Source organism: Scyliorhinus torazame, chromosome 1, assembly GCF_047496885.1.
Source record: "Scyliorhinus torazame isolate Kashiwa2021f chromosome 1, sScyTor2.1, whole genome shotgun sequence".
In the NCBI taxonomy this organism is placed as follows: Eukaryota; Metazoa; Chordata; class Chondrichthyes; order Carcharhiniformes; family Scyliorhinidae; genus Scyliorhinus; species Scyliorhinus torazame.
In genome coordinates this window covers 233,354,573-233,379,624 of record NC_092707.1, presented here as the reverse complement: position 1 = coordinate 233,379,624, position 25,052 = coordinate 233,354,573, and the positions used below count along the sequence as shown (strand labels likewise).

The 25,052-nt window shown below is 49.2% G+C and overlaps 1 protein-coding gene across 6 annotated transcripts in view; it reads left to right on the top strand.

Annotated features, from left to right (window-relative positions):
• senp6a (SUMO specific peptidase 6a) overlaps nt 1-25,052 on the top strand; it is a 209,781-nt gene that overhangs the window by 146,512 nt on the left and 38,217 nt on the right. For all 6 annotated transcript variants that reach the window (XM_072503335.1, XM_072503322.1, XM_072503316.1 and 3 more), the window contains 4 exons: nt 3,269-3,486; nt 6,869-6,960; nt 7,622-7,738; nt 17,392-17,514. In XM_072503335.1, coding sequence (XP_072359436.1) covers nt 3,269-3,486; nt 6,869-6,960; nt 7,622-7,738; nt 17,392-17,514 — 550 coding nt within the window. The remainder of the gene's footprint in view (nt 1-3,268; nt 3,487-6,868; nt 6,961-7,621; nt 7,739-17,391; nt 17,515-25,052) is intronic.

The following is a 25,052-nucleotide window of genomic DNA, read 5'->3' as shown; positions in this document are numbered from 1 at the left end:
ACAAGCAGCCCCACATTCAACCTCCATGCCTCTGTGCAGGCCCCTTCTCCTAGACCACATCCACCAGGTGCAGACGTGAGCTGAAATAACAAACGCCAAATATTCCGCTTTCCTCACAATAAAAACCACCCCACAATAAAGAAATCAATTCTTGAATATACATTATGCTCTGGTGAAAGAAAGGAATACTGTCTACCTCCTGGATGAAAGAACCGCCACAGCCCCCCTCCCCCATCTCCTTCATGAATGCTGCCAACGCCTTCACTCCCACTGAAGGGGTCTAAAAGGGCAGCTTAGAACGATCCATCTTCAGATGCAACACTGTTTAAGTCTCCACTGAAAATTAACTGAAGTGTGTGCAGGCCAGGGATGGCTGCCAATATCCTCTTCATAAACCCTACATCATCCCAATTCGGGCATACATGCTAACCAACACCACCAACGTCCCCTCCAAAGTGCCCATTACTATAACACATTTGCTCCCATGATCTGCCACCTCCTTCTGAAACCTACGCACCAGTATCGCTAGTCACCGTCAACCAACTACCCCCCCCACCCCAAACCCCCCAACCAATTCCCCTCGAATCCGCTCCTCTCTGCATGCTCCCCCTCCCCCCATCTTTCACACCTCCGAGGCCAGTCGAAACCTGTACTCACAGGCTCGGCTGACCTCAGCCCCTCCCCTCCTCATCTCACTCCTGTTCAATAGCCAACCTGAGTTGCTGGTGAGGTGGCCCCTGCCAGAGCCCCTTTCCCCCACATACCTAACACAAAAGCCAGCAGAATCCCTCGCCACCCAACCCTTGTAAACAACCAAATATGTTAAACACAAAACAAAGAGGAAAAGCTCCAACACAATACCCCACCATCCCCCAAACCATTCCCTCCCAACCATAACATTAGAAATCAAATTGCGAACCGTTCAGTCCCAGTCCTCATGAATGCCTCCGCCTCCTCTGCCTTTCAAATAAATGGTCCATAGAGCTATACGTAACCCTTCGCTCCGCGGGTAGACCACCCCGAACCGTGCACCACTTGTAAAGCGCTACCTTAGCCCTATTAAAGGCCGCCCACCTTCTTGCCAGCTCTCCCAAGACATCCCGGTATTTTCAAATGTCACTGCCTTCCCACTTCACCTCCCTATTTTGCTTGGCCTATCTGAAGACCTTCTCCTTTTTCTGATAGCTTTCATACCTCCTGGTGGATCATTTGCCTTTGGCTTCAGCTGGAGCAACCGACAAGCCCTATCCAGCTTGAAGAGGGAGGTTTCTGCTCCGGCCCACCAGCGATTTTGCAAACATTCCCGATAAGTACTCCATTGGTCTCGGGGCCCTCCAGCCCCTCAGGCACCCCATGATCCGAAGATTCTGCCGCCGTGACCTGTTCTCCAGGCCCTCCACTTTGGCTCTCAGCCCTTTATTACTTTCCTCTTTCTTCAACAGCTCCTCTTCCAAATGAGGCGCGCTGGCCGCTGTGTCGTGACAGTGCCTCGTCCACCCCTTCATCACCTCACCATGCTCCCCCACCGCCTCCGACGTCTTTCCAAGAGCCTTCTTTATTGGGGCCAGCGCATCTACCACTGACTGAGAGAGTTCTCATCATCTCCTTCCTATGCAGCTCGAAATGCTCAGCAAACACCACTGCCATCACCTCGAGCAGTGTATCCACCGTAATGAGTGCAGCCCCACCTGGCGAGCTTGCTCCGGCCATATTTCCTCCCACAAAACTCCACGGCATGCTCGGACCCACTGGCAGACTAGCGTCGTTCCTTTTCGTGCTGTATTCTTTCATGGGTTTTCAACATCCTTTTAATACCCACTACTTTATTGAAGACAGTTCACAAAAAAAGTCCCCCCAAAACTGGGTGAAAAGGACTAAAAAATGAGAACTCTGGCGGGTGTCACCCAGCGTGCGACCTCCACCAACATGTTAACCTGAAGTCCCCATTAACACTTTTATAATACCACTTATTTTTCTGTCATCAGAAAAATTGGATCTGTGGGTTTCTATCATGTCATCCTAGTCATTAATAAATGCAATGAATAATTGAGACCGTAACACAGTTTGTTGCATGACACCATTAGTCATACCCTGCCATGTCGAGTACCTGCCCATCCTCACCACTCTGTCACCTGCTGCTCAACAGTTTCCAAACCAGGCCACCTTTAACCTTTAACTCCATGAACTTCAACTTCAGCTAACAATCTCTTATGAGGGGCTTTGTCAAATGCCTTCTGAAAATCCATATGAATGCCATCCATAGTCAATTTTCCTCTTGTACTACTTTAGTCACCTCTCCAAAAAATTCAACCGGTTTCTTTAAGATGGACCTACCCTTTAAAAGTCCATGCTGGCTCTCTCTCTCAATTTCATTTCCTTCATCTCAATAGCTACTTTCGTCACACTTCTGATCAGTGTCTAGGTGCAATCTCCTCCATGAAAGGTGCTGTAAAAACATTGCTTGTTTTTATTAGCTATCTTCCAATTCCATGCTTAAAATTCCCTTAACATCTTCAACAGGCCGCCAATGTAGCAATTTATCATGTACCTTTTGAAATTCGATTTGCGTGCTTTACATTTCATAGAATCCCTACAGTGCAGAAGGAGGCCATTCGGTACATCGAGTCTGCTCTGACCCTTCGAAACAGCATCCTACCTAGGCCCATCCCTGGTCTAGCCCTGTATCCACACCAACCTTTGGACACAAAAGGACAATTTATCATGGCCAATCCACCTAACCTGCACATCTTTGGACTGTGGGAGAAAACCGGGGCACCCGGAGGAAACCCACGCAGACACTGGGAGAATGTACAAACTCCACTCAGGCAGTCACCAAGGCTGGAATTGAACCCAGGATCCTGGTGCTGTGAGGCAGCAGTGCTAACCACTGTGACACCCACATTTCTTTTGTAATATTTAAAAAAATATAAATTTAGAGTACCCAATTCATTTTTTCCAATTCGGGGGCAATTTAGCGTGGCCAATCCACCTACCCTGCACATCTTTGGGTTGTGGGGGCGAAACCCACGCAAACACGGGGAGAATGTGCAAACTCCACACGGACAGTGACCCAGAGTCGGGATCGAACCTGTGACCTCGGCGCCGTGAGGCAGCGGGGCTTAACCCACTGCGCCACCGTGCTGCCTTTCTTTTGTAATATTGCAGTAACAAAACAAAAAATAGCTGGCACTTGCATGAAAGAACACCAACTTCGCTATTTTTATTGGCATATATATATTGAGCAGCATTTGTGAATTATATTTTGCAGCTACTGATGAACGGTATATTGTTCTGATTTTTGAGTCTGTTCCGGATCTTCAAGCAGCTGTTATTTTTGAAAAGATTTTAACTGAAATTGGCAACAAGAACAGTATATCAAATTTTTTTGCCACAATATCATTTCTGGAAGCAAACAGCAGGCTTCTTCTATTTACACAGAACATAGAGGAACATGGCACAGGGAATCTGTTAGTTAAAGACAGTAGGGTAAGTATGTTACTGTACTGCTTTGGTTCATTTCCATTGTTTTACAGATATTTTGGTGCAAAGCAAAACTAAACAAATAATGGAGGTGTGAAGTTAAATGATGAATCTTGGTACTTCCATACCCTGCAATGTTGGGCGTGTGCTCAGTGCAAACTGACTGGCTTCCTCTTTATGGCTTCTTGTTGAAATTTAACAAGAATAGTACATTATGGAGGTTTGAATCAGGTCTTTGAAAGACACGAGGTGAAGGTTATAAGAAATGTTAGGAGTAGAGAACTTGCTCATTCCAGGTTTTTTAACTTTGCGTCACCAGCATAGTTGGCTTATTCCTTCCCTTTGTGATCTTGAAATTTTAAATTCAACCACTCAAAGATCCTCCCATCCCAGTTAGAAGGAAGGAAATCCCAATTTGCTTAAATTTGCTCAGAACTTAAATTTCTGACTTTTGAAGTCTGCACCCCCCAAGTACCTAAAGTGGGTTGCCGCCAAGCGGAATGCCAGCCCCCCCACCCTTGCCCCAACTCCCAGCAGGGAGACCATAAAACACTTGCTCTTTCCGAAATACAATTTATACCCCGAGAACGTCCTGAATCTCTGGAGCAGCTCCATTATACTCCCCACCGATGTGCTCGGTTCCGAAATATAAAGTAGCATATCATCGGCGTATAGGACACGTCGGGGGCGATTCTCCCAAATGGAGCCCAAGTGTGAACGCCGTCGTGAATGCCGTTGCGTGTCATAATGGCGCGAAACGGGCACGGGGACGACCGATTCTGTCCCCCACAGGGGGCCAGCACGGCGCTGGAGCGGTTCACGCCGCTCCAGCCTCCCTCCCCGGCGGCAAATGGGCGCCGCGCCAACCTGCGCACGCATGGGAGACTTCTTCTGCGCGCCGGCCCCGACAACATGGCGTCGGTGTTCAGGGGCTGGTCGTGCCGGAAAGTAGGCCCGGGGAGGGAGAGGCCGGCCCGCCGATCGGTGGGCCCCGATCGCGGGCCAGACCCCATCGGAGGCCCGCTCTGGTGAAGGATTGCTTTTCCCCGCCCAGAGGCCGCCCCCCGGCCCTTCGCGCAGAGTTCTCGCCGGCAGCAACCAAGGGTGAATGGCGCCGGTGGGACTCTGTCGTATCCGTGCGGCCGCTCGGCCCATCTGGGCAGAATCGACGGCCCCGCCGATTCCAGCGTCCGGCACCGCGCCAGCACAAATGGCGCTGATTCTCCGCACCTCCCCCCCCCCCCCCCCCCCCCCAATGTTTCATCACCTCCCACTATCCCCTTCCACAGCTCTGAGCAACTTAGCTCACTGGCTAAGGGCTCTATAGCCAATGCAAACAACAGGGCACCCCTGTCTTGTATCCCGGTGCAGCGCAAAATACTCAGAGTTCATGCTGTTAGTGCGAACATTCACTATCGACTCCTTATACAACAGCCGCACCCATGCCACAAACCTCGGCCCAATTCCAAATCGCTCCAATACCGCCATCAAGTTATCGTACTCTACCCAATCAAACACATTCTCTGCGTCCAGTGCTACCACCACCTCCATCTTCTTTCCCTCCGCCGGAGACAGGATCACACTCCGCAACCTCCTCACATTCGAGAATAGCTGCCTTCTCTTTATGAATCTTGTCTGATCCTCCCCAATCTCCTTCCGAAAACATCCTTCCAACCTTGACACCAGCACCGTTGCCAATATCTTGGCATCTACATTCAGCAGAGATATGGGCCAATATAATAATAATCAGTTATTGTCACATGTAGGCTTTAATGAAGTTACTGTGAAAAGCTCCTCGTCTCCACATTCCGGCACCTGTTCGGGGAGGCTGGTACGGGAATTGAATCTGCGCTGCTGGCCTTGTTCTGCATTACAAGCCAGCTGTAACCCACTGTGCTAAACCAGACCCTAGTATACGGTACTCGTAAAGTGATTTAGGGCCAATGTATTAGAATCCTATTTAAGGAAATAACACTTGGACTTGTACAGAACTTTCCATAGTCTCAGAACATTCCAAAGTGCTGTACAGCCAAGTAAGTACTTCTAAAATGTAGTCACTGTTGTATTGTAGGATATGCGACAATTGATTTGCACATAGTAAGTTCCCACAGAGAGCAGTGTGAAAACGGCCAGCCATCTTTTTGCAATGATGTCGGTGGCGCGATAAACATCAGCCAAAATAAGGGCGAGAGCTTCCCTTTTCTGTGAAATGTGACATAAGACCTTTTATGTCCCCCTGAAAGGAATAATAATATAATAATTACAGATCGTCACAAGTAGGCTTCAATTAAGTTACTGTGAAAAGCCCCTAGTCACCACACTCCGGCGCCTGTTCGGGAAGGCCGGTACGGGAATTGAACCCGCGTTGCTGGCCTTGTTCTGCACTACAAGCCAGCTATTTAGCCCACTGTGCTAATCCAGCCACATTATGAGATCTCCTTTTAATGTCTCACCTAATGAGTGCTACACTGATGTGTTACATAAGTTTTGGTGGTTGTGTCTGATAGGTTCCTCACAGGTCCCAACTCATGAATGTCTTGGCTGTTGAAATTAACTGCAGTGCTCCTGGGACAGAAAAATAATACTAAGGTTAATGTTTAGTTTTCTTTTGCGGTACAAATGCAATTAATTCTGCCAGTGACCAATTGAGAATAGAAAGAGCACGAGGATTGGAATTCTTTCAATAGTATGAAGAACAATGGGAATGCTGCAGGAAAACAACAACAGCTGAGATCATTGAATCTTTCTCCTTGAAAGAGAAAGGTTTAGTGTTGTTGCATTAGGATGGTAAACAAGAGTGTAATGCAAATACAGACTGGTCCCACTATTTATGGATTCTGTCTGGCTGGATAATCAAAGAGTTGATCACTGTTTCTGTCGGTGCATCCATTCCACTTTCCTGCCTCTTTAGGTATCATCAATCTTAACCTTTGCGTGAAAGTGTCACCTTCCTTTGCCCCCACAACCACCACTCTCAAGTTAGCGAATGTAGGTTTTCTCCTGGATGAGCAGGCACGTTGAATACTAAGCAGTATTGTATAAGCTTTGTGTAATTAGCTGAAAAATATTACAAATTTCCATTCTTCCTATATGTGAATGGCATTGGGCTCCTCCAAGGTCATATGCTAACTGTGCGCTGCTGTGATTAGCTGATAGGAGATAAAGATGGGCACAAGATATGCAATTGAGAAGGGAATGGGTTACATATTTTACCTAAATAATCTATTGGGCGAGGCCTTGCAACAGTTTCACTGGTCATGTGATTTTAATCTGTAGAATCTGGAATTGCCCCAATTGAGAAAATTGACCACAATAACAAAGTTAATTTCTCCCCCTTTGATTTTCTCCTCTTTCTCTCCGTGACATGTGTTTTAAATCTAATTTCTAGGTTCCCCCCAAATATTGTTTGAGGAACACCACCCTTTCAAGTGACGACAGTTTGGGAACATCCCACACTTCCTTTACGGGTCCTATTGAAAAGTAAGTCTGTTAAGTTGAGAGGAAAAATCACTCGAGTACAATATCCATGAAACAAAAATAGTGTTTATTTCAGAATGGTGGTGTGGACCAAATATGCTGTTAAAGTAGGCCACAAGTCCGGTTTATGGCTTTCAATCATGAAATGTTAAAATTTTTGGAGGTAAGAGAAATATTCTTTTTGAAAATAATTGACAGTCAACTTGTTAGAACTGGTCGGTGTGCGTAAAATGAATTGGGTGATTGGGGGGGTTCAAATCCCATTCTATTGAATACCAAATTCAGTGTTTCTATTGATAAGAGGCTTTAAGCAGAGGCCAAATATCTCCCATGGAGAAAGAAAAAGCAGGAGAAACTTTAGCAGACTTACTGGAACGCTAATCCCACTTTGTGCTGCCAGAATTTTCTTTCTTGGGTTTGTGTTCTCCTCCCTCTTGTCAATTAAGGTAAATTAGGAGAGTTTCTGAAGTAAACCTGACCTGAAGCACCTTTCTGTATTGACTTTTGGATTCCATAGAGTGCTTTTATGCACTTTAGAAAATGCCATGCTGAGGGATGGTTTGAATTCTGGATTTAAGTGTTGTACTACCTAGAATAAGACATTGCCTATATTTCAATCACTCAAGAAATTTTATGGTCCCAAATGTGTTTCTGTTTTTACCAGGTTGATTGTTTACCCACCCCCTCCATCTAAGGGCGGCATATCTGTAACTAATGAAGATCTCTACTGTCTGAAAGAGGGAGAGTTCTTGAATGATGTTATCATAGACTTCTATTTAAAGTAAGTGTCTGGTTATTTTACAGTTGAGATGCATAAAAGTTTTAAATGGAAAGCATACTGAATTCAGAATGGCATAACTTGATACTAACAAAAACAAATGACCAGCATACATTCCTTGAAATGTGACCAGATATTTGGTATTCATATTGTAATTGTATTTTTGGTGGATGAACTTGGTGTAATGAGCTTTGATGTGTCATTTGATAAGGCTCCACCCAAAAGATTATTAGCAAAAATGAGGGTGAATTGGAGGTAACCTTTGGATATGGGAGGTGAGGGACAGAGATCATGGATAAAGGGAATATTCTACGATTGGCATCAACGGTGCCGAGGTGGAGATGGTTGACAGCTTCAAATTCCTAGGTGTGCACATCACCAACAATCTGTCATGGTCCACCCATGTCGATGAAATGACCAAGAAAGCATAACAGCGCCTATACTTCCTCAGGAAGCTACGGAAATTCGGCATGTCCACATTGACTCTTACCAATTTTTACAGGTGCACGTAGAAAGCATCTTACCTGGCTGCATAACAGCGTGGTATGGCAACTACTCGGCCCAAGGCCGTAAGAAACTTCAGGGAGTCGTGAACACAGCCCAGTCCATCACACGAACCCACCTCCCATCCATTGACTCCATCTACACCTCCCGCTGCCTTGGGAAAGCTGGCAGCATAATCAAAGATCCCTCCCACTTGGGTTATTCTCTCTTCCAACCTCTTTCATCGGGCAGGAGATACAAAAGTCTGAGAACACACACTAACAGGTTCAAAAATAGCTTCTTCCCTGCTGTTGCCAGACTCCTGAATGACCCCCTAATGGAAGAGAAAATGCTGGGAAATCTCAGCAGGTCTGGCAGCATCTGTAGGGAGGGCTAACGTTTCGAGTCCGATGTGTTAGCTCTTTTCCCTCCCTATAGATGCTGCCAGACCTGCTGAGATTTTCCAGCCTTTTCTCTTTCTTTTCAGATTCTGGCATCCACAGTAATTTGCTTTTATCCAGTGCTTTGACTCTCTTATGGACTGAACTGATCTCTCCACACATCTTTCATACTGAGTAGCTCTACAGTCCATATGTTTCACCCAATGTCTTTGTCTACATATACACTGTGTGTTTATCTTGTGTCCTATGTTTTTAATGTGTGGAACGATCTGTCTGGACTGTCCGCAGAACAATACTTTTCACTGTACATGTGACAATAAACCCGAATCCATATATGTTCACCATAAATTCTTAATTGAATACAGACTTGCATATCCAAGTTTGCAGAAGGCACTAAATTTTAAGAAACATTGAGGGTTGTAGATGGAAGCAGGAAGTTGCAAAGGCATACTGAGTGTGTGGACTAAAATGTAGCAGATCGTTGTGAAATATGTGGAACTGTGAGGTCATTCACTTTAGATCAGGAAAAGACAAATTCGAATATTTTCATAATGGTGAGATGCTGAGAACTGAAATGCTATTTGTGATCATGTACACATCACTAACAGTTAGGGCACAAATAGAAAATTAATCAAAAGACTCGTGGAATGTTTGTCTCAATGCAGAAGGCAGAAATTGTGCTTCAATTGTACAGGGCCTCAGTCAGACTCCATTTGGAACATTGCATTCCACTTTGGACGCCACACTTCCAGAAAGATGTGTACTGTCCTTAGAAGTGATACAATGCAGATTCAACAGAATCTGGGGCTGAAATAGGTGAAACTCTGAGGGCAGCTTGCATCAAGAGCTTGTAGTCTCTTGTTTAGAAACATTTTGAGGGGTGCTTTATCATAGAATCCCTTCAGTGCAGAAGGAGCATTCAACCCGCTGAGTCTGCACCAACCGTGGGAAAGAACACCCTACCTAGGCCCACGCCCCCACCCCATCCCAGTAACCCCACCTAAACGTTTGGACACTAAGGGACAATTTAGCATGGCCAATCCACTTAACCTCCGCTTCTTTGGACTTTGGAGGAAACCGGAAGAAACTCACACAGACACGGGGAGAAAGTATAAACTCCACACAGACAGTCACCCGAGGTCTGAATTGAACCTGGGTCCCTGGCACTGCAAGGGCTATCCATTGTGCCACCATGCCGCCCCATAATTGAGGTGTTAGAAATAAAAATGGATTTAATAGAGTACATACATTGAGGAGTAAAATCAGGAAGGATTTTATCCAAAGGATCTTGGAAATCTGTAATTCACTTCTCCCAAAAGGTTCTGATATTCAGTTAATTTTTTAAAGACTGATTTGTAAACTTTTGTTGAAAAAGTGTCAGCGGTTATGGTTCAAAGGAGGGTAAATGGAGTTGAGGTGTAGATCATCCATGATTGAACAAAATAGCAGAGCTGGCTCACTGCCCGAATTATCTGCTTTGTGTTTTATATTTCAAATAGTCCTTTCATATCTTTGACTTTGTTCTTGTCTCCTTTGGTCATTTCATAGCTTCAAAATGGACGACAAAGCAATGTTTAAATCACTTTTTTGATTGCCTGACTGAGATGTGAGATAATGTAAAAATTGTTGGAACACCCCTTGAAGGGTAATGTTCAGAAAGGTGGATGGTCCATTCTGGTATAATCCATTTAACCCCTAGTGATAAGGTTGATAATGAGTTAGATTGCATTTTTACATGATCATTTCAATGAAAGAATATTTTGTTTCTTTTTTTAAATTCTGTGTGGGGTGAAAGGTTCTATTGCTGACATTGTTTCCTGGTAAGACACTCCAAAAATCACAACCCAGGGAGTGTCCAGAGCATTCCACACCCCACACAGGTGCACACTATGGGAACCCAAACCACAAAACTAGAAAGCAATTCCCCTTGATGGCTCCCAGGCATTCCAAAAAATAATGTACATTCATCAGCACTGACATTATGAAACAATCCCCAGGGATACCCAACCAACCGCCCCCGCAGCTCAGGGTATGAAAAGAGGAACCACAGCAAACAAAGCATCGCAAAGCATCCCCTCCAGAATAAGTGCTGGAGCGATTCTATCCCATTGACATTGACCACTGCACACACCACCCAGCCCAAATTCCAACTCCAGGTTTTACTTCCAGGTTTTACAGAGGTTGACCAAGAGGTGGACAGCCTTCCTAGCTGCCTGGAGAGGGCGACTGTTAACATGGTTGGAAATCTCAGGTTTGACCTACTTTGCAAGTTTAACAGTGGCTGCCTGGATTTCAGGAACCTCTGACGGTGAAAACATCATGGGGGAAAAAGGAAAGTACCATAACATTTCTTGGCGGCGGGAAGAGCCAGGAGTGCTTCATCCCCTTCCCCAGTGATGGCGCAATCATCACACTCTTGCACCCTCCAGTTAAAACGCGACAATATGCGGACAAACCCAGACTTCAGGTTTCTCGCTCACTCATGGCTCCTCCTCCCCATGTTCCAATTAACGTTTCTCCCAATTACCATGCAAATCCACATTCAAACTAAACACTTTTGATCGTTGTCCCCTCCAATACGCAAGTTCTACTGTGCTTTAATATTTTACCCATATGTAAAAGTACATAATTCTTGTCACTGGGTGGCAGTGTTGGAAAACTCTTTGTGTAATGTGCTTTATACTTTGTAAAGCTCTGCAGTGTTGGAGGATTTGTCTTAGTTTCAACACAGGCAAATGACTGAAATTGTGCAATAACACAAATACTAGAAGAATACTTGGGTGAATTTAAAAAAGGCTAAAGAAAGACTTGCATTAATTAAAAAGAAAAGAAAGAACTTGCATTTATAAAGAGACTTTCATCACCTCAGGACATCCTAAATGCTTTCCGGCTAATGAATTACTTTAGTAAGTGCAGTTACTGTTTTTCATAGTGCCTCTTCAAGAATCTCAAGATACTTTTTCAGCCAAACAGTTGCATCCTATGAGAAAATAAAATGGTCTCTTTCTTTTTACACTGCTGCCTTACAGAGGCAGCGACCCACGTTTGATTCCCACCATGGGTGACTGACTTGTGTGGAGTTGCATGTTCTCCCTGTGTCTGCGAGGGTTTCCTCTGGATGCTCCGGTTTCCTCCCACAATCCAAAGATATGCAGATTATGTGGATTGGCCATGCTAAATTGTCCCTTAGGTGGGGTTGTGGTGGTATGTATTAGGGGTAGTACGGTACCCAGTGATGCCGAGAGGCTATTGGTGGACAGGCACTGGGTCCTGATTGGATCTGCCGCCTGCTAGCTGCACCCAGTAAGGCGGAGTATAAGAACCCGGGTTCTCCCAGCAGCCGCATTCTGTAACCGAGCTGCTGGGGAACAAGTCTGCGTCATCAAGCCATCGATTGACTTCATCTCTTCTCGCCTCGTGAGTGATTGATTGTGCTACAATTTATTACGCACACTTTGAAGGACTATGGAGCTCCGGATCGCCCCGGAGTGTCTGTGAATCAGCCCCCATGCGGCAAACTCAGCAGCCACTTTTAAACACTGGCTAGCGTGTTTTGAGGGATACCTCCAAACGGCCCCCGGCAGACCTACAGAAGACCAGAAAATGCAGGTCCTGCATTCCAGAGTGAGTCCGGAGATCTACATGCTCATCGAAGACGTGGAGGATTTCCCGACAGCGCTCACCATGCTGAGAGGGATCTACATTCGGCCCGTAAACCAGGTCTACGCACGCCACCAACTCGCGATGAGACGGCAAATCCCCGGGAAATCGCTGGACGAGTTCTACAGTGCGCTGCTAATACTGGGAAGGACCTGCAACTGCCCACCGGTGACGGCTAACGAACATACGGAACTCCTAATCAGGGATGCTTTCGTAGCAGGTATGACCTCATCCCAAATTCGCCAGCGACTGCTGGAAAGAGACTCGCTGGGGCTCACGGAGGCACGGGCCCTTGCGGCCTCGCTCGATGTGGCATTGCAGAATGCCCACGCTTATGCCCCCGACCGCACGGCAGCCCCTTGGGCACGGTGGACTCCTGCCGCGACCGACTCCCCGGCACACCCCCCCCCCCCCATCCCCCCGCAAGCCTGCACGGCCAGAGCACCAGACCACCCGTGGGGCCCCACTGCTATTTTTGCGGGCAATCGAAACACCCCTGGCAGCGCTGCCCAGCCCGCTCGGCCAAGTGTAAAAGTTGCGGCAAGAAGGGGCACTATTCAGCGGTCTGCCAGTCCCGGGGGGTCGCCGCAATCTCCGGGGGAGAACTGGGATCACAGACTCAACCCCCCCCCCCAACGATCCATGTGCGGCCAACGTGCGCCGCCATTTTGGGTCCCGGACTCCATGCGGGGGGGATGGGCGCCGTCATCTTGTGCCTCGCCGGCCGCGTGAGATTCATGGGCACCGCCATTTTGTCCGACCGCGTGCGATCCGTGGACGCTGCCATCTTGGCTGACAGCCAAGACCCCACGGGGTCTGAAGAAAACGCCCCGATGCAGCAACCGCGACTCGCTTCGGTGACCCTGGACTAGTCGCGGCCCCGGACCCTCCAAATGGCAACGACGACAGTGCTGATTAACGGGTACGAATCGCCATGTCTGATCGACTCTGGGAGCACGGAAAGTTTTATCCATCCGGATACGGTAAGACGCTGTTTTCTTTCAATCCACCCGAGTACCCAAAAGATTTTTCTCGCGGGGTCCCATTCCGTAGAAATCAAAGGGTTTTGCATCGCGAATCTCACGGTGCAGGGGAGAGAGTTTAAGAATTACCGACTTTATATCCTCCCCCAACACTGCGCTCCCACTCGCCTGGGGTTAGATTTTCAATGTAACCTTCGGGGTTAACGTTCCAATTCGGCGGCCCTATACCCCCACTATACCCTATACCCCCACTTACTATCTGCAGCCTCACGACCCTCTAGGTTGAACCGCCTTCCTTGTTTGCGAACCTCAAGCCGGATTGCAAACCTGTCGCCACTAGGAGCAGACAGTACAGCGCCCATGGCCGAACATTTATCCGGTCTGAAATCCAGCGGCTGCTGAAGGAAGGCATAATCCAGGCCAACAATAGTCACTGGAGAGCTCAGGTGGTAGTTGTAAAGACCGGGGAGAAGCAGAGGATGGTCGTAGACTATAGTCAAACCATCAATAGGCACACACAGCTAGATGCGTACCCTCTTCCCCTGCATATCCGATATGGTCAATCGGATTGCACAGTACAAGGTCTTTTCCACCATGGACATTAAGTCCGCATATTACCAGCTCCCCATCCACCCGAGCGACCGCAAGTACACCGCCTTCGAAGCAGACGGGCGGCTCTACCACTTTTTAAGGGTTCCATTCGGTGTCACTAACGGAGTCTCGGTCTTCCAAAGGGAGATGGACCGAATGGTTGACCAGCACGCTTTATGGGCCACGTTCCCGTACCTCGACAACGTCACCATCTGCGGCCATGACCAGCAGGACCACGACGCCAACCTCCGCAAATTCCTCCAGACCGCAAACGCCCTGAATCTCACCTCCAACAGGGAAAAATGGTTGTTTAGCACCGACCCTCTAGCCATCCTTGGCTTCGTAGTGCATAATGGAGTGATAGGCCCTGACCCTGAACGCATGCGCACCCTTATGGAGTTCCCCCTCCCTCACTGTTCCAAAGCCCTGAAACACTGCCTGGGCTTTTTCTCTTATTACGCCCACTGGGTCCCCAACTACACGGCCAAGGCCCACCCACTAATTCAGTCCACTGTCCTTCCCCTGTCGACAGAGGCCCGCCAGGCCTTCAGCCACATCAAAGCGGACATCGCAAAGGCCACGATACATGAAATCGACAAGTCCCTCCCCTTCCAAGTCGGGAGCGACGCATCCGACGTACCTCTGGCGGCCACTCTCAACCAAGCAGGCAGACCCGTGGCCTTTTTCTCCCGTACCCTCCACGCTTCAAAGATCCGCCACTCCTCAGTGGTAAAGGAAGCCCAGGCCATAGTAGAAGCTGTGCGACATTGGAGGCATTACCTGGCCGGTAGGAGATTCACTCTCCTCACTGACCAACGGTCGGTAGCCTTCATGTTCGATAATGCGCAGCGGGGCAAGATCAAGAATGACAAGATCTTGCGGTGGAGGATCGAACTCTCCACATAGAACTATGAGATCTTGTATCGTCCCGGAAAGCTGAACGAGCCACCCGATGCCCTATCCCGCGGCACATGTGCCAACGCACAAGTGGACCGTCTCCGAACCCTCCACGAGGACCTCTGCCACCCGAGGGTCATTCTGTTCTATCACTTCGTGAAGACCCGCAATCTCCCCATCTCCGTCGAGGAGGTCCGAACAGCCACCAGGAACTGCCAAATCTGCGCAGAGTGTAAGCCGCACTTTTTCAGGCCAGATAGAGCGCACCTGATAAAGGCTTCCCGTCCCTTTGAGCGCCTCAGTCTGACTTCAAAGGCCCCCTCCCCTCCACCAATCGCAACACATACTTCCTAAACGTGGTTGACGAATACTCCCGTTTCCCTTTTGCCATCCCCTGCCCCGTCATGACCGCGGCCACAGTCAGTAAAGCCCTCTGCACTAATTAAAGCGCAGTTTAATTAGTTTTACTCCCCATTCCCATAACCCTCCTTCTTAAGTATTTATCCCATTCCTCTTTACACTGTTCGGTTTCCCCGCCTACATCCATAGCGATAGGGGGTCCTCCTTCATGAGCGACGAACTGCGTCAATTCCTGCTCAGCAAGGGCATCGCCTCGAGCAGGACAACCAGTTACAACCCCCGGGGGAACAGTCAGGTAGAGGGGGAGAACGGAAATGTCTGGAAGACCGTCCTACGGTCCAGAGGTCTCCCAGTTTCCCGTTGGCAGGAAGTCCTCCCGGATGCCCTCCATTCCATCCGGTCGCTGCTGTCTACCACAACTAATCAAACGCCTCACGAGCGCCTCCTTGTCTTCCCTAGGAAGTCCTCCGGAATGTCACTTCCGACCTGGCTGACAGCCCCAGGACCCATCTTGCTCCGGAAACATGTGCGTGCGCACAAATCGGACCCGTTGGTCGAGAGGGTTCATTTTCTCCATGCGAACCCTCAATACGCCTACGTGGCATACCCCGACAGCCGACAGGACACGGTCTCCCTGCGGGACCTGGCGCCCGCCGGAGCTCCCCACTCTTTCTCCCCCCCCCCCCCCCCCCCCTTCCCAAACACCAATCACCCCCTCCCTCCCGTCGGCGCACCCCACAGCCGCTCCCTTCCCGGGTGGATCATTCCTCCTCCCATGCCCGCCCAGGAGTAGTGAAACAGGAACAAACATCGCGACGCTCCCAGAGACGACAGTGCCCGAGCCAGCGCCTGCACCACCACCGGGGCTGAGACGATTGGCAAGGACGACCAGGGCACCCACTCGACTCATTGAATCTGCGTGACAAAGCAAGATCTGTAAATAATTCAGTAGCCCAGTAAAAGCGGTATTGTAAATAGTTTACAATTGATATCGATGCATAGCCACTGTGTTAATGGAATCCCAGTACCGACCTTGTGAACGCCTACCACCATGCGACCCACCACCCCGCCGGGTTCTTTTTTAACAAGAGGTGAATGTGGTGGTATGTATTAGGGGTACGGTACCCAGTGATGCCGAGAGGCTATTGGTGGACAGACACTGGGTCCTGATTGGATCTGCTGCCTGCTGGCTCCACCCAGTAAGGTGGAGTATAAGAACCCGGGTTCTCCCAGCAGCTGCATTCTGTAACCGAGCTGCTGTGGAACAAGTCTGCGTAATAAAGCCATCGATTGACTTCATCTCTTCTCGCCTCGTGAGTGATTGATTCTGTTACAGGGGTTACGGGGAGTGAGCCTAGCTGGGGTGTTCGGAGGGTCGGTGCAGACCTCATGGGCCAAATGGCCTCCTGCACTGTTGGGATTCTATGATTCTACATGCAGACCCGACAAAAAGCAATAAAATTAATAATGTGATCTGTTTTGGTAGTTGGAAGAAAAGTTGGCCAGGTCACCAGTTAAATTTCTCGAATATTGTTATGGGATCTTTAGCATCCACTTGAATGATAAATTGCTTTGTTATCTCATGCCAAAAGCTCCACCCCCAACATTGCATCATTCTTTCAGTGCAAACTGGAATGGCAGGTTAGACTATATGCTCAGTAGCTGGAGAGAGATTTAAAAGTTGTAAATTACATGAGAGTGTGTCAGTCATTGAAACAAGAGGAGAAGAAACAGTATGAAGGAAACTAAAACATGAAGTAAAAGAAGCCAGTGGTGCAGGTGGCTTCAGGTTATGACAGATGTCAGTTGTCATGTTTTAATAATGAATCTCTTCCAATGCTTAATTTTGGAGGATTTCTACAAAGGGTCCCATGACAGATCCATTGGATGCTCCGCACCCTTCAACAGATGGAATGTTTGCTAATGCAGCTTCAAATCAAGTGACCCCGCCCCATAGGAGGGAAAACCAGAGAAGCTACAAATTAAGGAAATGCAAATTTCAACATTGATCTTTACTTCAGATATTTGTAGAATATTTCCAACTATGGATGTGGAAGAAATCTGAAATTATGGAAAATTATTCCGTGGGTGTACTTGTCAATTAGTTGTATATTGATCAAAGTTATATAAATATTAAGGTTCATATTTTACCACTGGATATGTCATGGACCATTCGGATATCCGGTATGCCAGCACTGTATGTTGAGGGAGCCTTGCTATAATGAATGAGGATTCAGTTATTCTTTTGTGTTGTCCTGACCCTTTCTTTGTAACTTTGCAGGTATTTAGTACTTGAAAAGATCAAACAGCAGGATGCAGATAGAGTGCACATTTTCAGCTCCTTTTTTTACAAACGTCTGAATCAGCGAGAACGACGAAACATTCCGGAATCTGCCAATCTATCGTAAGCTTTCATAACTGAAAATTAAGAGTTATGTAACTTCCCTTACCAAAAAAGTGGAAAGTGTGGAATGTGTGAAAAGGTTATTGTAAAGAATCCTATGTTCTTCCAAAGGTTTGAGCCTCTTTCCCCCCTTCCACCTTTGTTTTCCTCTTTTCACAGTGGACGAAAGTTTAATTTGGGAAAAGATAATTCAATCAAGCTCCTTTAGCATGGAAATATACTGAAGCACTCTGCTTTCCCTTGAGTGTGACAGATTCAAAAGTGTCCCTTCCTATTACACTATCTTGTTTGAGTATAGATGCACTCAATAACTTGTTTAATTGTCTAAGGATCGGTAACTATGGGTTTCCGGCTTGTCCACTCCCCAGCTTGTAGTTTTTTTGCTTAGTCATGTTAAACCACAGAACATCTCGGGCTGGCCTGTGCAGAAACCCAGTTCATATCTTAACTTGTATTTTGGAGAGAGTTAATATTTTTGAATAATTTACCCAGTGTATTGGGCTAATTTAAAAATGGGTGTCAAGTCACTCTTCCCCTCCATAGTTTAAATGTTTTGTTGAATTTTCAATGCATTTGCTAAGAGACTTGAGAACCACAGAAATGGGCAACACAGAATGGAAGAAATCAGTCTGTTGTGCCTATGTTGTCTCTAGTTTGTGCAGCCCATTACTTATCGCAGTGTACTTCTCTCTCCCCATAACCGTGTATCTTGCTCTGTTTCACAGTTCTCTTTGTATAATTTCCGTTGAAAAGATGCCTTCCCCTCTACCAATTTTCCTGGTGAGGAATTTTGCAGACTGGTTATGAGCTGACAGTGAGAGAACTGAAATCTGTTTTTAGGTCAGGAAACTTAAAAGTATATGTTTCCTGAACGTCCTGTAGTTTTTTTTAACTGCAGGACATGTTTAATGTTTTTCTGTCAGTTTCCCGTCTGATTAACAGACTGGCTCCTTGCCAGGCTGGAAATCCTGCAGCACAAGGTCACATCAGAGCTGCGCTGAGAATGGATAGGTCTAGAGGGGGTTAGAGGGTGTGATCGCTTGGGGCCCATTGATGGTGGTCATTGGGTCCGAGTATGGGGTAGTGGAGAAGAGCTTTACTGGGTTCCTTGCTGGTTGTTAAGGAAACACTCGTGCTTCAACTGGCCCTCAAGCTGTGCTGTAAAGGCACTTACTAATTTAGCTCTGCTCACTTCCTTTCATCTGCCAGCATTCCAAAGGCTAAAAAAAAATCTGGCTGAATATAATTAAATATAGGATCACTTGAAATGAAGGCAGGGGCAGACAGCCTCATTAAAATATTGAAACAGCCAATTTGCATTCTGAGAGTGGATTGTTCCACCTCCTTAAAACCAAAAGACAGAGCAAGAGTGATGGGAGAGAGAGAATCTCCACAGGGCAGTGAGTGATGGGAGGGAGTGAATCTGCACAGGGCAGTGAGTGATGGGAGAGAGAGAATCTCCACAGGGCAGTGAGTGATGGGAGGGAGTGAATCTGCACAGGGCAGTGAGTGATGGGAGGGAGTGAATCTGCACAGAGCAGTGAGTGATGGGAGGGAGTGAATCTGCACAGAGCAGTGAGTGATGGGAGGGAGTGAATCTGCACAGGGCAGTGAGTGATGGGAGGGAGTGAATCTGCACAGGGCAGTGAGTGATGGGAGTGAATCTGCACAGGGCAGTGAGTGATGGGAGAGAGAGAATCTCCACAGGGCAGTGAGTGATGGGAGGGAGTGAATCTGCACAGGGCAGTGAGTGATGGGAGTGAATCTCCACAGGGCAGTGAGTGATGGGAGGGAGTGAATCTGCACAGAGTAGTGAGTGATGGGAGGGAGTGAATCTGCACAGAGTAGTGAGTGATGGGAGGGAGTGAATCTGCACAGGGCAGTGAGTAATGGGAGGGAGTGAATCTGCACAGGGCAGTGAGTGATGGGAGTGAATCTCCACAGGGCAGTGAGTGATGGGAGGGAGTGAATCTGCACAGAGTAGTGAGTGATGGGAGGGAGTGAATCTGCACAGGGCAGTGAGTAATGGGAGGGAGTGAATCTGCACAGGGCAGTGAGTGATGGGAGTGAATCTGCACAGGGCAGTGAGTGATGGGAGTGAATCTGCACAGGGCAGTGTGTGATAGGAGGGAGTGAATCTGCACAGGGCTGTGAGTGATGGGAGAAAGTGAATCTGCACAGGGCAGTGAGTGATGGGAGGGAGTGAATCTGCACAGAGCAGTGAGTGATGGGAGGGAGTGAATCTGCACAGAACAGTGAGTGATGGGAGTGAATCTGCACAGGGCAGTGAGTGATGGGAGTGAATCTGCACAGAGCAGTGAGTGATGGGAGGGAGTGAATCTGCACAGGGCAGTGAGTGATGGGAGTGAATCTCCACAGGGCAGTGAGTGATGGGAGGGAGTGAATCTGCACTGGGCAGTGAGTGATGGGAGGGGGTGAATCTGCACAGGGCAGTGAGTGCTGGGAGGGAGTGAATCTGCACAGAGCAGTGAGTGATGGGAGGGAGTGAATCTGCACAGAGCAGTGAGTGATGGGAGGGAGTGAATCTGCACAGGGCAGTGAGTGATGGGAGTGAATCTGCACAGGGCAGTGAGTGATGGGAGTGAATCTGCACAGGGCAGTGAGTGATGGGAGTGAATCTGCACAGGGCAGTGAGTGATGGGAGTGAATCTGCACAGAACAGTGAGTGATGGGAGTGAATGTGCACAGGGCAGTGAGTGATGGGAGTGAATCTGCACAGAACAGTGAGTGATGGGAGGGGGTGAATCTGCACAGGGCAGTGAGTGCTGGGAGGGAGTGAATCTGCACAGAGCAGTGAGTGATGGGAGGGAGTGAATCTGCACAGGGCAGTGAGTGATGGGAGTGAATCTGCACAGGGCAGTGAGTGATGGGAGTGAATCTGCACAGGGCAGTGAGTGATGGGAGTGAATCTGCACAGGGCAGTGAGTGATGGGAGGGAGTGAATCTGCACAGAGCAGTGAGTGATGGGAGGGAGTGAATCTGCACAGAGCAGTGAGTGATGGGAGGGAGTGAATCTGCACAGGGCAGTGAGTGATGGGAGGGAGTGAATCTGCACAGAGCAGTGAGTGATGGGAGGGAGTGAATCTGCACAGAACAGTGAGTGATGGGAGTGAATCTGCACAGGGCAGTGAGTGATGGGAGTGAATCTGCACAGAGCAGTGAGTGATGGGAGGGAGTGAATCTGCACAGGTCAGTGAGTGATGGGAGTGAATCTCCACAGGGCAGTGAGTGATGGGAGGGAGTGAATCTGCACTGGGCAGTGAGTGATGGGAGGGGGTGAATCTGCACAGGGCAGTGAGTGCTGGGAGGGAGTGAATCTGCACAGAGCAGTGAGTGATGGGAGGGAGTGGATCTGCACAGAGCAGTGAGTGATGGGAGGGAGTGAATCTGCACAGGGCAGTGAGTGATGGGAGTGAATCTGCACAGGGCAGTGAGTGATGGGAGTGAATCTGCACAGGGCAGTGAGTGATGGGAGTGAATCTGCACAGGGCAGTGAGTGATGGGAGTGAATCTGCACAGAACAGTGAGTGATGGGAGTGAATCTGCACAGGGCAGTGAGTGATGGGAGGGAGTGAATCTGCACAGGGCAGTGAGTGATAGGAGTGAATCTGCACAGGGCAGTGAGTGATGGGAGTGAATCTGCACAGGGCAGTGAGTGATGGGAGTGAATCTGCACAGGGCAGTGAGTGATGGGAGGGAGTGAATCTGCACAGAGCAGTGAGTGATGGGAGGGAGTGAATCTGCACAGAGCAGTGAGTGATGGGAGGGAGTGAATCTGCACAGGGCAGTGAGTGATGGGAGTGAATCTGCACAGGACAGTGAGTGATAGGAGTGAATCTGCACAGGGCAGTGAGTGATGGGAGTGAATCTGCACAGGGCAGTGAGTGATGGGAGTGAATCTGCACAGGGCAGTGAGTGATGGGAGGGAGTGAATCTGCACAGAGCAGTGAGTGATGGGAGGGAGTGAATCTGCACAGAGCAGTGAGTGATGGGAGGGAGTGAATCTGCACAGGGCAGTGAGTGATGGGAGTGAATCTCCACAGGGCAGTGAGTGATGGGAGTGAATCTGCACAGAACAGTGAGTGATGGGAGGGGGTGAATCTGCACAGGGCAGTGAGTGCTGGGAGGGAGTGAATCTGCACAGAGCAGTGAGTGCTGGGAGGGAGTGTATCTGCACAGGGCAGTGCGTGATGGGAGGGAGTGAATCTGCACAGGGCAGTGAGTGCTGGGAGGGAGTGAATCTGCACAGAGCAGTGAGTGATGGGAGGGAGTGAATCTGCACAGAGCAGTGAGTGATGGGAGGGAGTGAATCTGCACAGGGCAGTGAGTGATGGGAGTGAATCTGCACAGGGCAGTGAGTGATGGGAGTGAATCTGCACAGGGCAGTGAGTGATGGGAGTGAATCTGCACAGGGCAGTGAGTGATGGGAGTGAATCTGCACAGAACAGTGAGTGATGGGAGTGAATCTGCACAGGGCAGTGAGTGATGGGAGTGAATCTGCACAGAACAGTGAGTGATGGGAGGGGGTGAATCTGCACAGGGCAGTGAGTGCTGGGAGGGAGTGAATCTGCACAGAGCAGTGAGTGATGGGAGGGAGTGAATCTGCACAGAGCAGTGAGTGATGGGAGGGAGTGAATCTGCACAGGGCAGTGAGTGATGGGAGTGAATCTGCACAGGGCAGTGAGTGATGGGAGAGAATCTGCACAGGGCAGTGAGTGATGGGAGAGAATCTGCACAGAGCAGTGAGTGATGGGAGGGAGTGAATCTGCACAGAACAGTGAGTGATGGGAGTGAATCTGCACAGGGCAGTGAGTGATGGGAGTGAATCTGCACAGAGCAGTGAGTGATGGGAGGGAGTGAATCTGCACAGGGCAGTGAGTGATGGGAGTGAATCTCCACAGGGCAGTGAGTGATGGGAGGGAGTGAATCTGCACTGGGCAGTGAGTGATGGGAGGGGGTGAATCTGCACAGGGCAGTGAGTGCTGGGAGGGAGTGAATCTGCACAGAGCAGTGAGTGATGGGAGGGAGTGAATCTGCACAGAGCAGTGAGTGATGGGAGGGAGTGAATCTGCACAGGGCAGTGAGTGATGGGAGTGAATCTGCACAGGGCAGTGAGTGATGGGAGTGAATCTGCACAGGGCAGTGAGTGATGGGAGTGAATCTGCACAGGGCAGTGAGTGATGGGAGTGAATCTGCACAGGGCAGTGAGTGATGGGAGTGAATCTGCACAGAACAGTGAGTGATGGGAGGGGGTGAATCTGCACAGGGCAGTGAGTGCTGGGAGGGAGTGAATCTGCACAGAGCAGTGAGTGATGGGAGGGAGTGAATCTGCACAGGGCAGTGAGTGATGGGAGTGAATCTGCACAGGGCAGTGAGTGATGGGAGGGAGTGAATCTGCACAGGGCAGTGAGTGATGGGAGTGAATCTGCACAGAACAGTGAGTGATGGGAGTGAATCTGCACAGGGCAGTGAGTGATAGGAGTGAATCTGCACAGGGCAGTGAGTGATGGGAGTGAATCTGCACAGGGCAGTGAGTGATGGGAGTGAATCTGCACAGGGCAGTGAGTGATGGGAGGGAGTGAATCTGCACAGAGCAGTGAGTGATGGGAGGGAGTGAATCTGCACAGAGCAGTGAGTGATGGGAGGGAGTGAATCTGCACAGGGCAGTGAGTGATGGGAGTGAATCTGCACAGGACAGTGAGTGATAGGAGTGAATCTGCACAGGGCAGTGAGTGATGGGAGTGAATCTGCACAGGGCAGTGAGTGATGGGAGTGAATCTGCACAGGGCAGTGAGTGATGGGAGGGAGTGAATCTGCACAGAGCAGTGAGTGATGGGAGGGAGTGAATCTGCACAGAGCAGTGAGTGATGGGAGGGAGTGAATCTGCACAGGGCAGTGAGTGATGGGAGTGAATCTCCACAGGGCAGTGAGTGATGGGAGTGAATCTGCACAGAACAGTGAGTGATGGGAGGGGGTGAATCTGCACAGGGCAGTGAGTGCTGGGAGGGAGTGAATCTGCACAGAGCAGTGAGTGCTGGGAGGGAGTGTATCTGCACAGGGCAGTGCGTGATGGGAGGGAGTGAATCTGCACAGGGCAGTGAGTGCTGGGAGGGAGTGAATCTGCACAGAGCAGTGAGTGATGGGAGGGAGTGAATCTGCACAGGGCAGTGAGTGATGGGAGTGAATCTGCACAGGGCAGTGAGTGATGGGAGTGAATCTGCACAGGGCAGTGAGTGATGGGAGTGAATCTGCACAGAACAGTGAGTGATGGGAGTGAATCTGCACAGGGCAGTGAGTGATGGGAGTGAATCTGCACAGAACAGTGAGTGATGGGAGGGGGTGAATCTGCACAGGGCAGTGAGTGCTGGGAGGGAGTGAATCTGCACAGAGCAGTGAGTGATGGGAGGGAGTGAATCTGCACAGAGCAGTGAGTGATGGGAGGGAGTGAATCTGCACAGGGCAGTGAGTGATGGGAGTGAATCTGCACAGGGCAGTGAGTGATGGGAGTGAATCTGCACAGGGCAGTGAGTGATGGGAGTGAATCTGCACAGGGCAGTGAGTGATGGGAGGGAGTGAATCTGCACAGAGCAGTGAGTGATGGGAGGGAGTGAATCTGCACAGAGCAGTGAGTGATGGGAGGGAGTGAATCTGCACAGGGCAGTGAGTGATGGGAGTGAATCTGCACAGGGCAATGAGTGATAGGAGTGAATCTGCACAGGGCAGTGAGTGATGGGAGTGAATCTGCACAGGGCAGTGAGTGATGGGAGTGAATCTGCACAGGGCAGTGAGTGATGGGAGGGAGTGAATCTGCACAGAGCAGTGAGTGATGGGAGGGAGTGAATCTGCACAGAGCAGTGAGTGATGGGAGGGAGTGAATCTGCACAGGGCAGTGAGTGATGGGAGTGAATCTCCACAGGGCAGTGAGTGATGGGAGTGAATCTGCACAGAACAGTGAGTGATGGGAGGGGGTGAATCTGCACAGGGCAGTGAGTGCTGGGAGGGAGTGAATCTGCACAGAGCAGTGAGTGATGGGAGGGAGTGAATCTGCACAGGGCAGTGAGTGATGGGAGTGAATCTGCACAGGGCAGTGAGTGATGGGAGGGAGTGAATCTGCACAGGGCAGTGAGTGATGGGAGGGAGTGAATCTGCACAGAGCAGTGAGTGATGGGAGGGAGTGAATCTGCACAGAGCAGTGAGTGATGGGAGGGAGTGAATCTGCACAGGGCAGTGAGTGATGGGAGTGAATCTGCACAGGGCAGTGAGTGATGGGAGGGAGTGAATCTGCACAGAGCAGTGAGTGATGGGAGTGAATCTGCACAGAGCAGTGAGTGATGGGAGTGAATCTGCACAGAGCAGTGAGTGATGGGAGGGAGCGAAACTGCACAGGGCAGTGAGTGATGGGAGGGAGTGAATTTGCACAGAACAGTGAGTGATGGGAGGGAGTGAATCTGCAAAGGGCAGTGAGTGATGGGAGTGAATCTGCACAGAGCAGTGAGTGATGGGAGGGAGTGAATCTG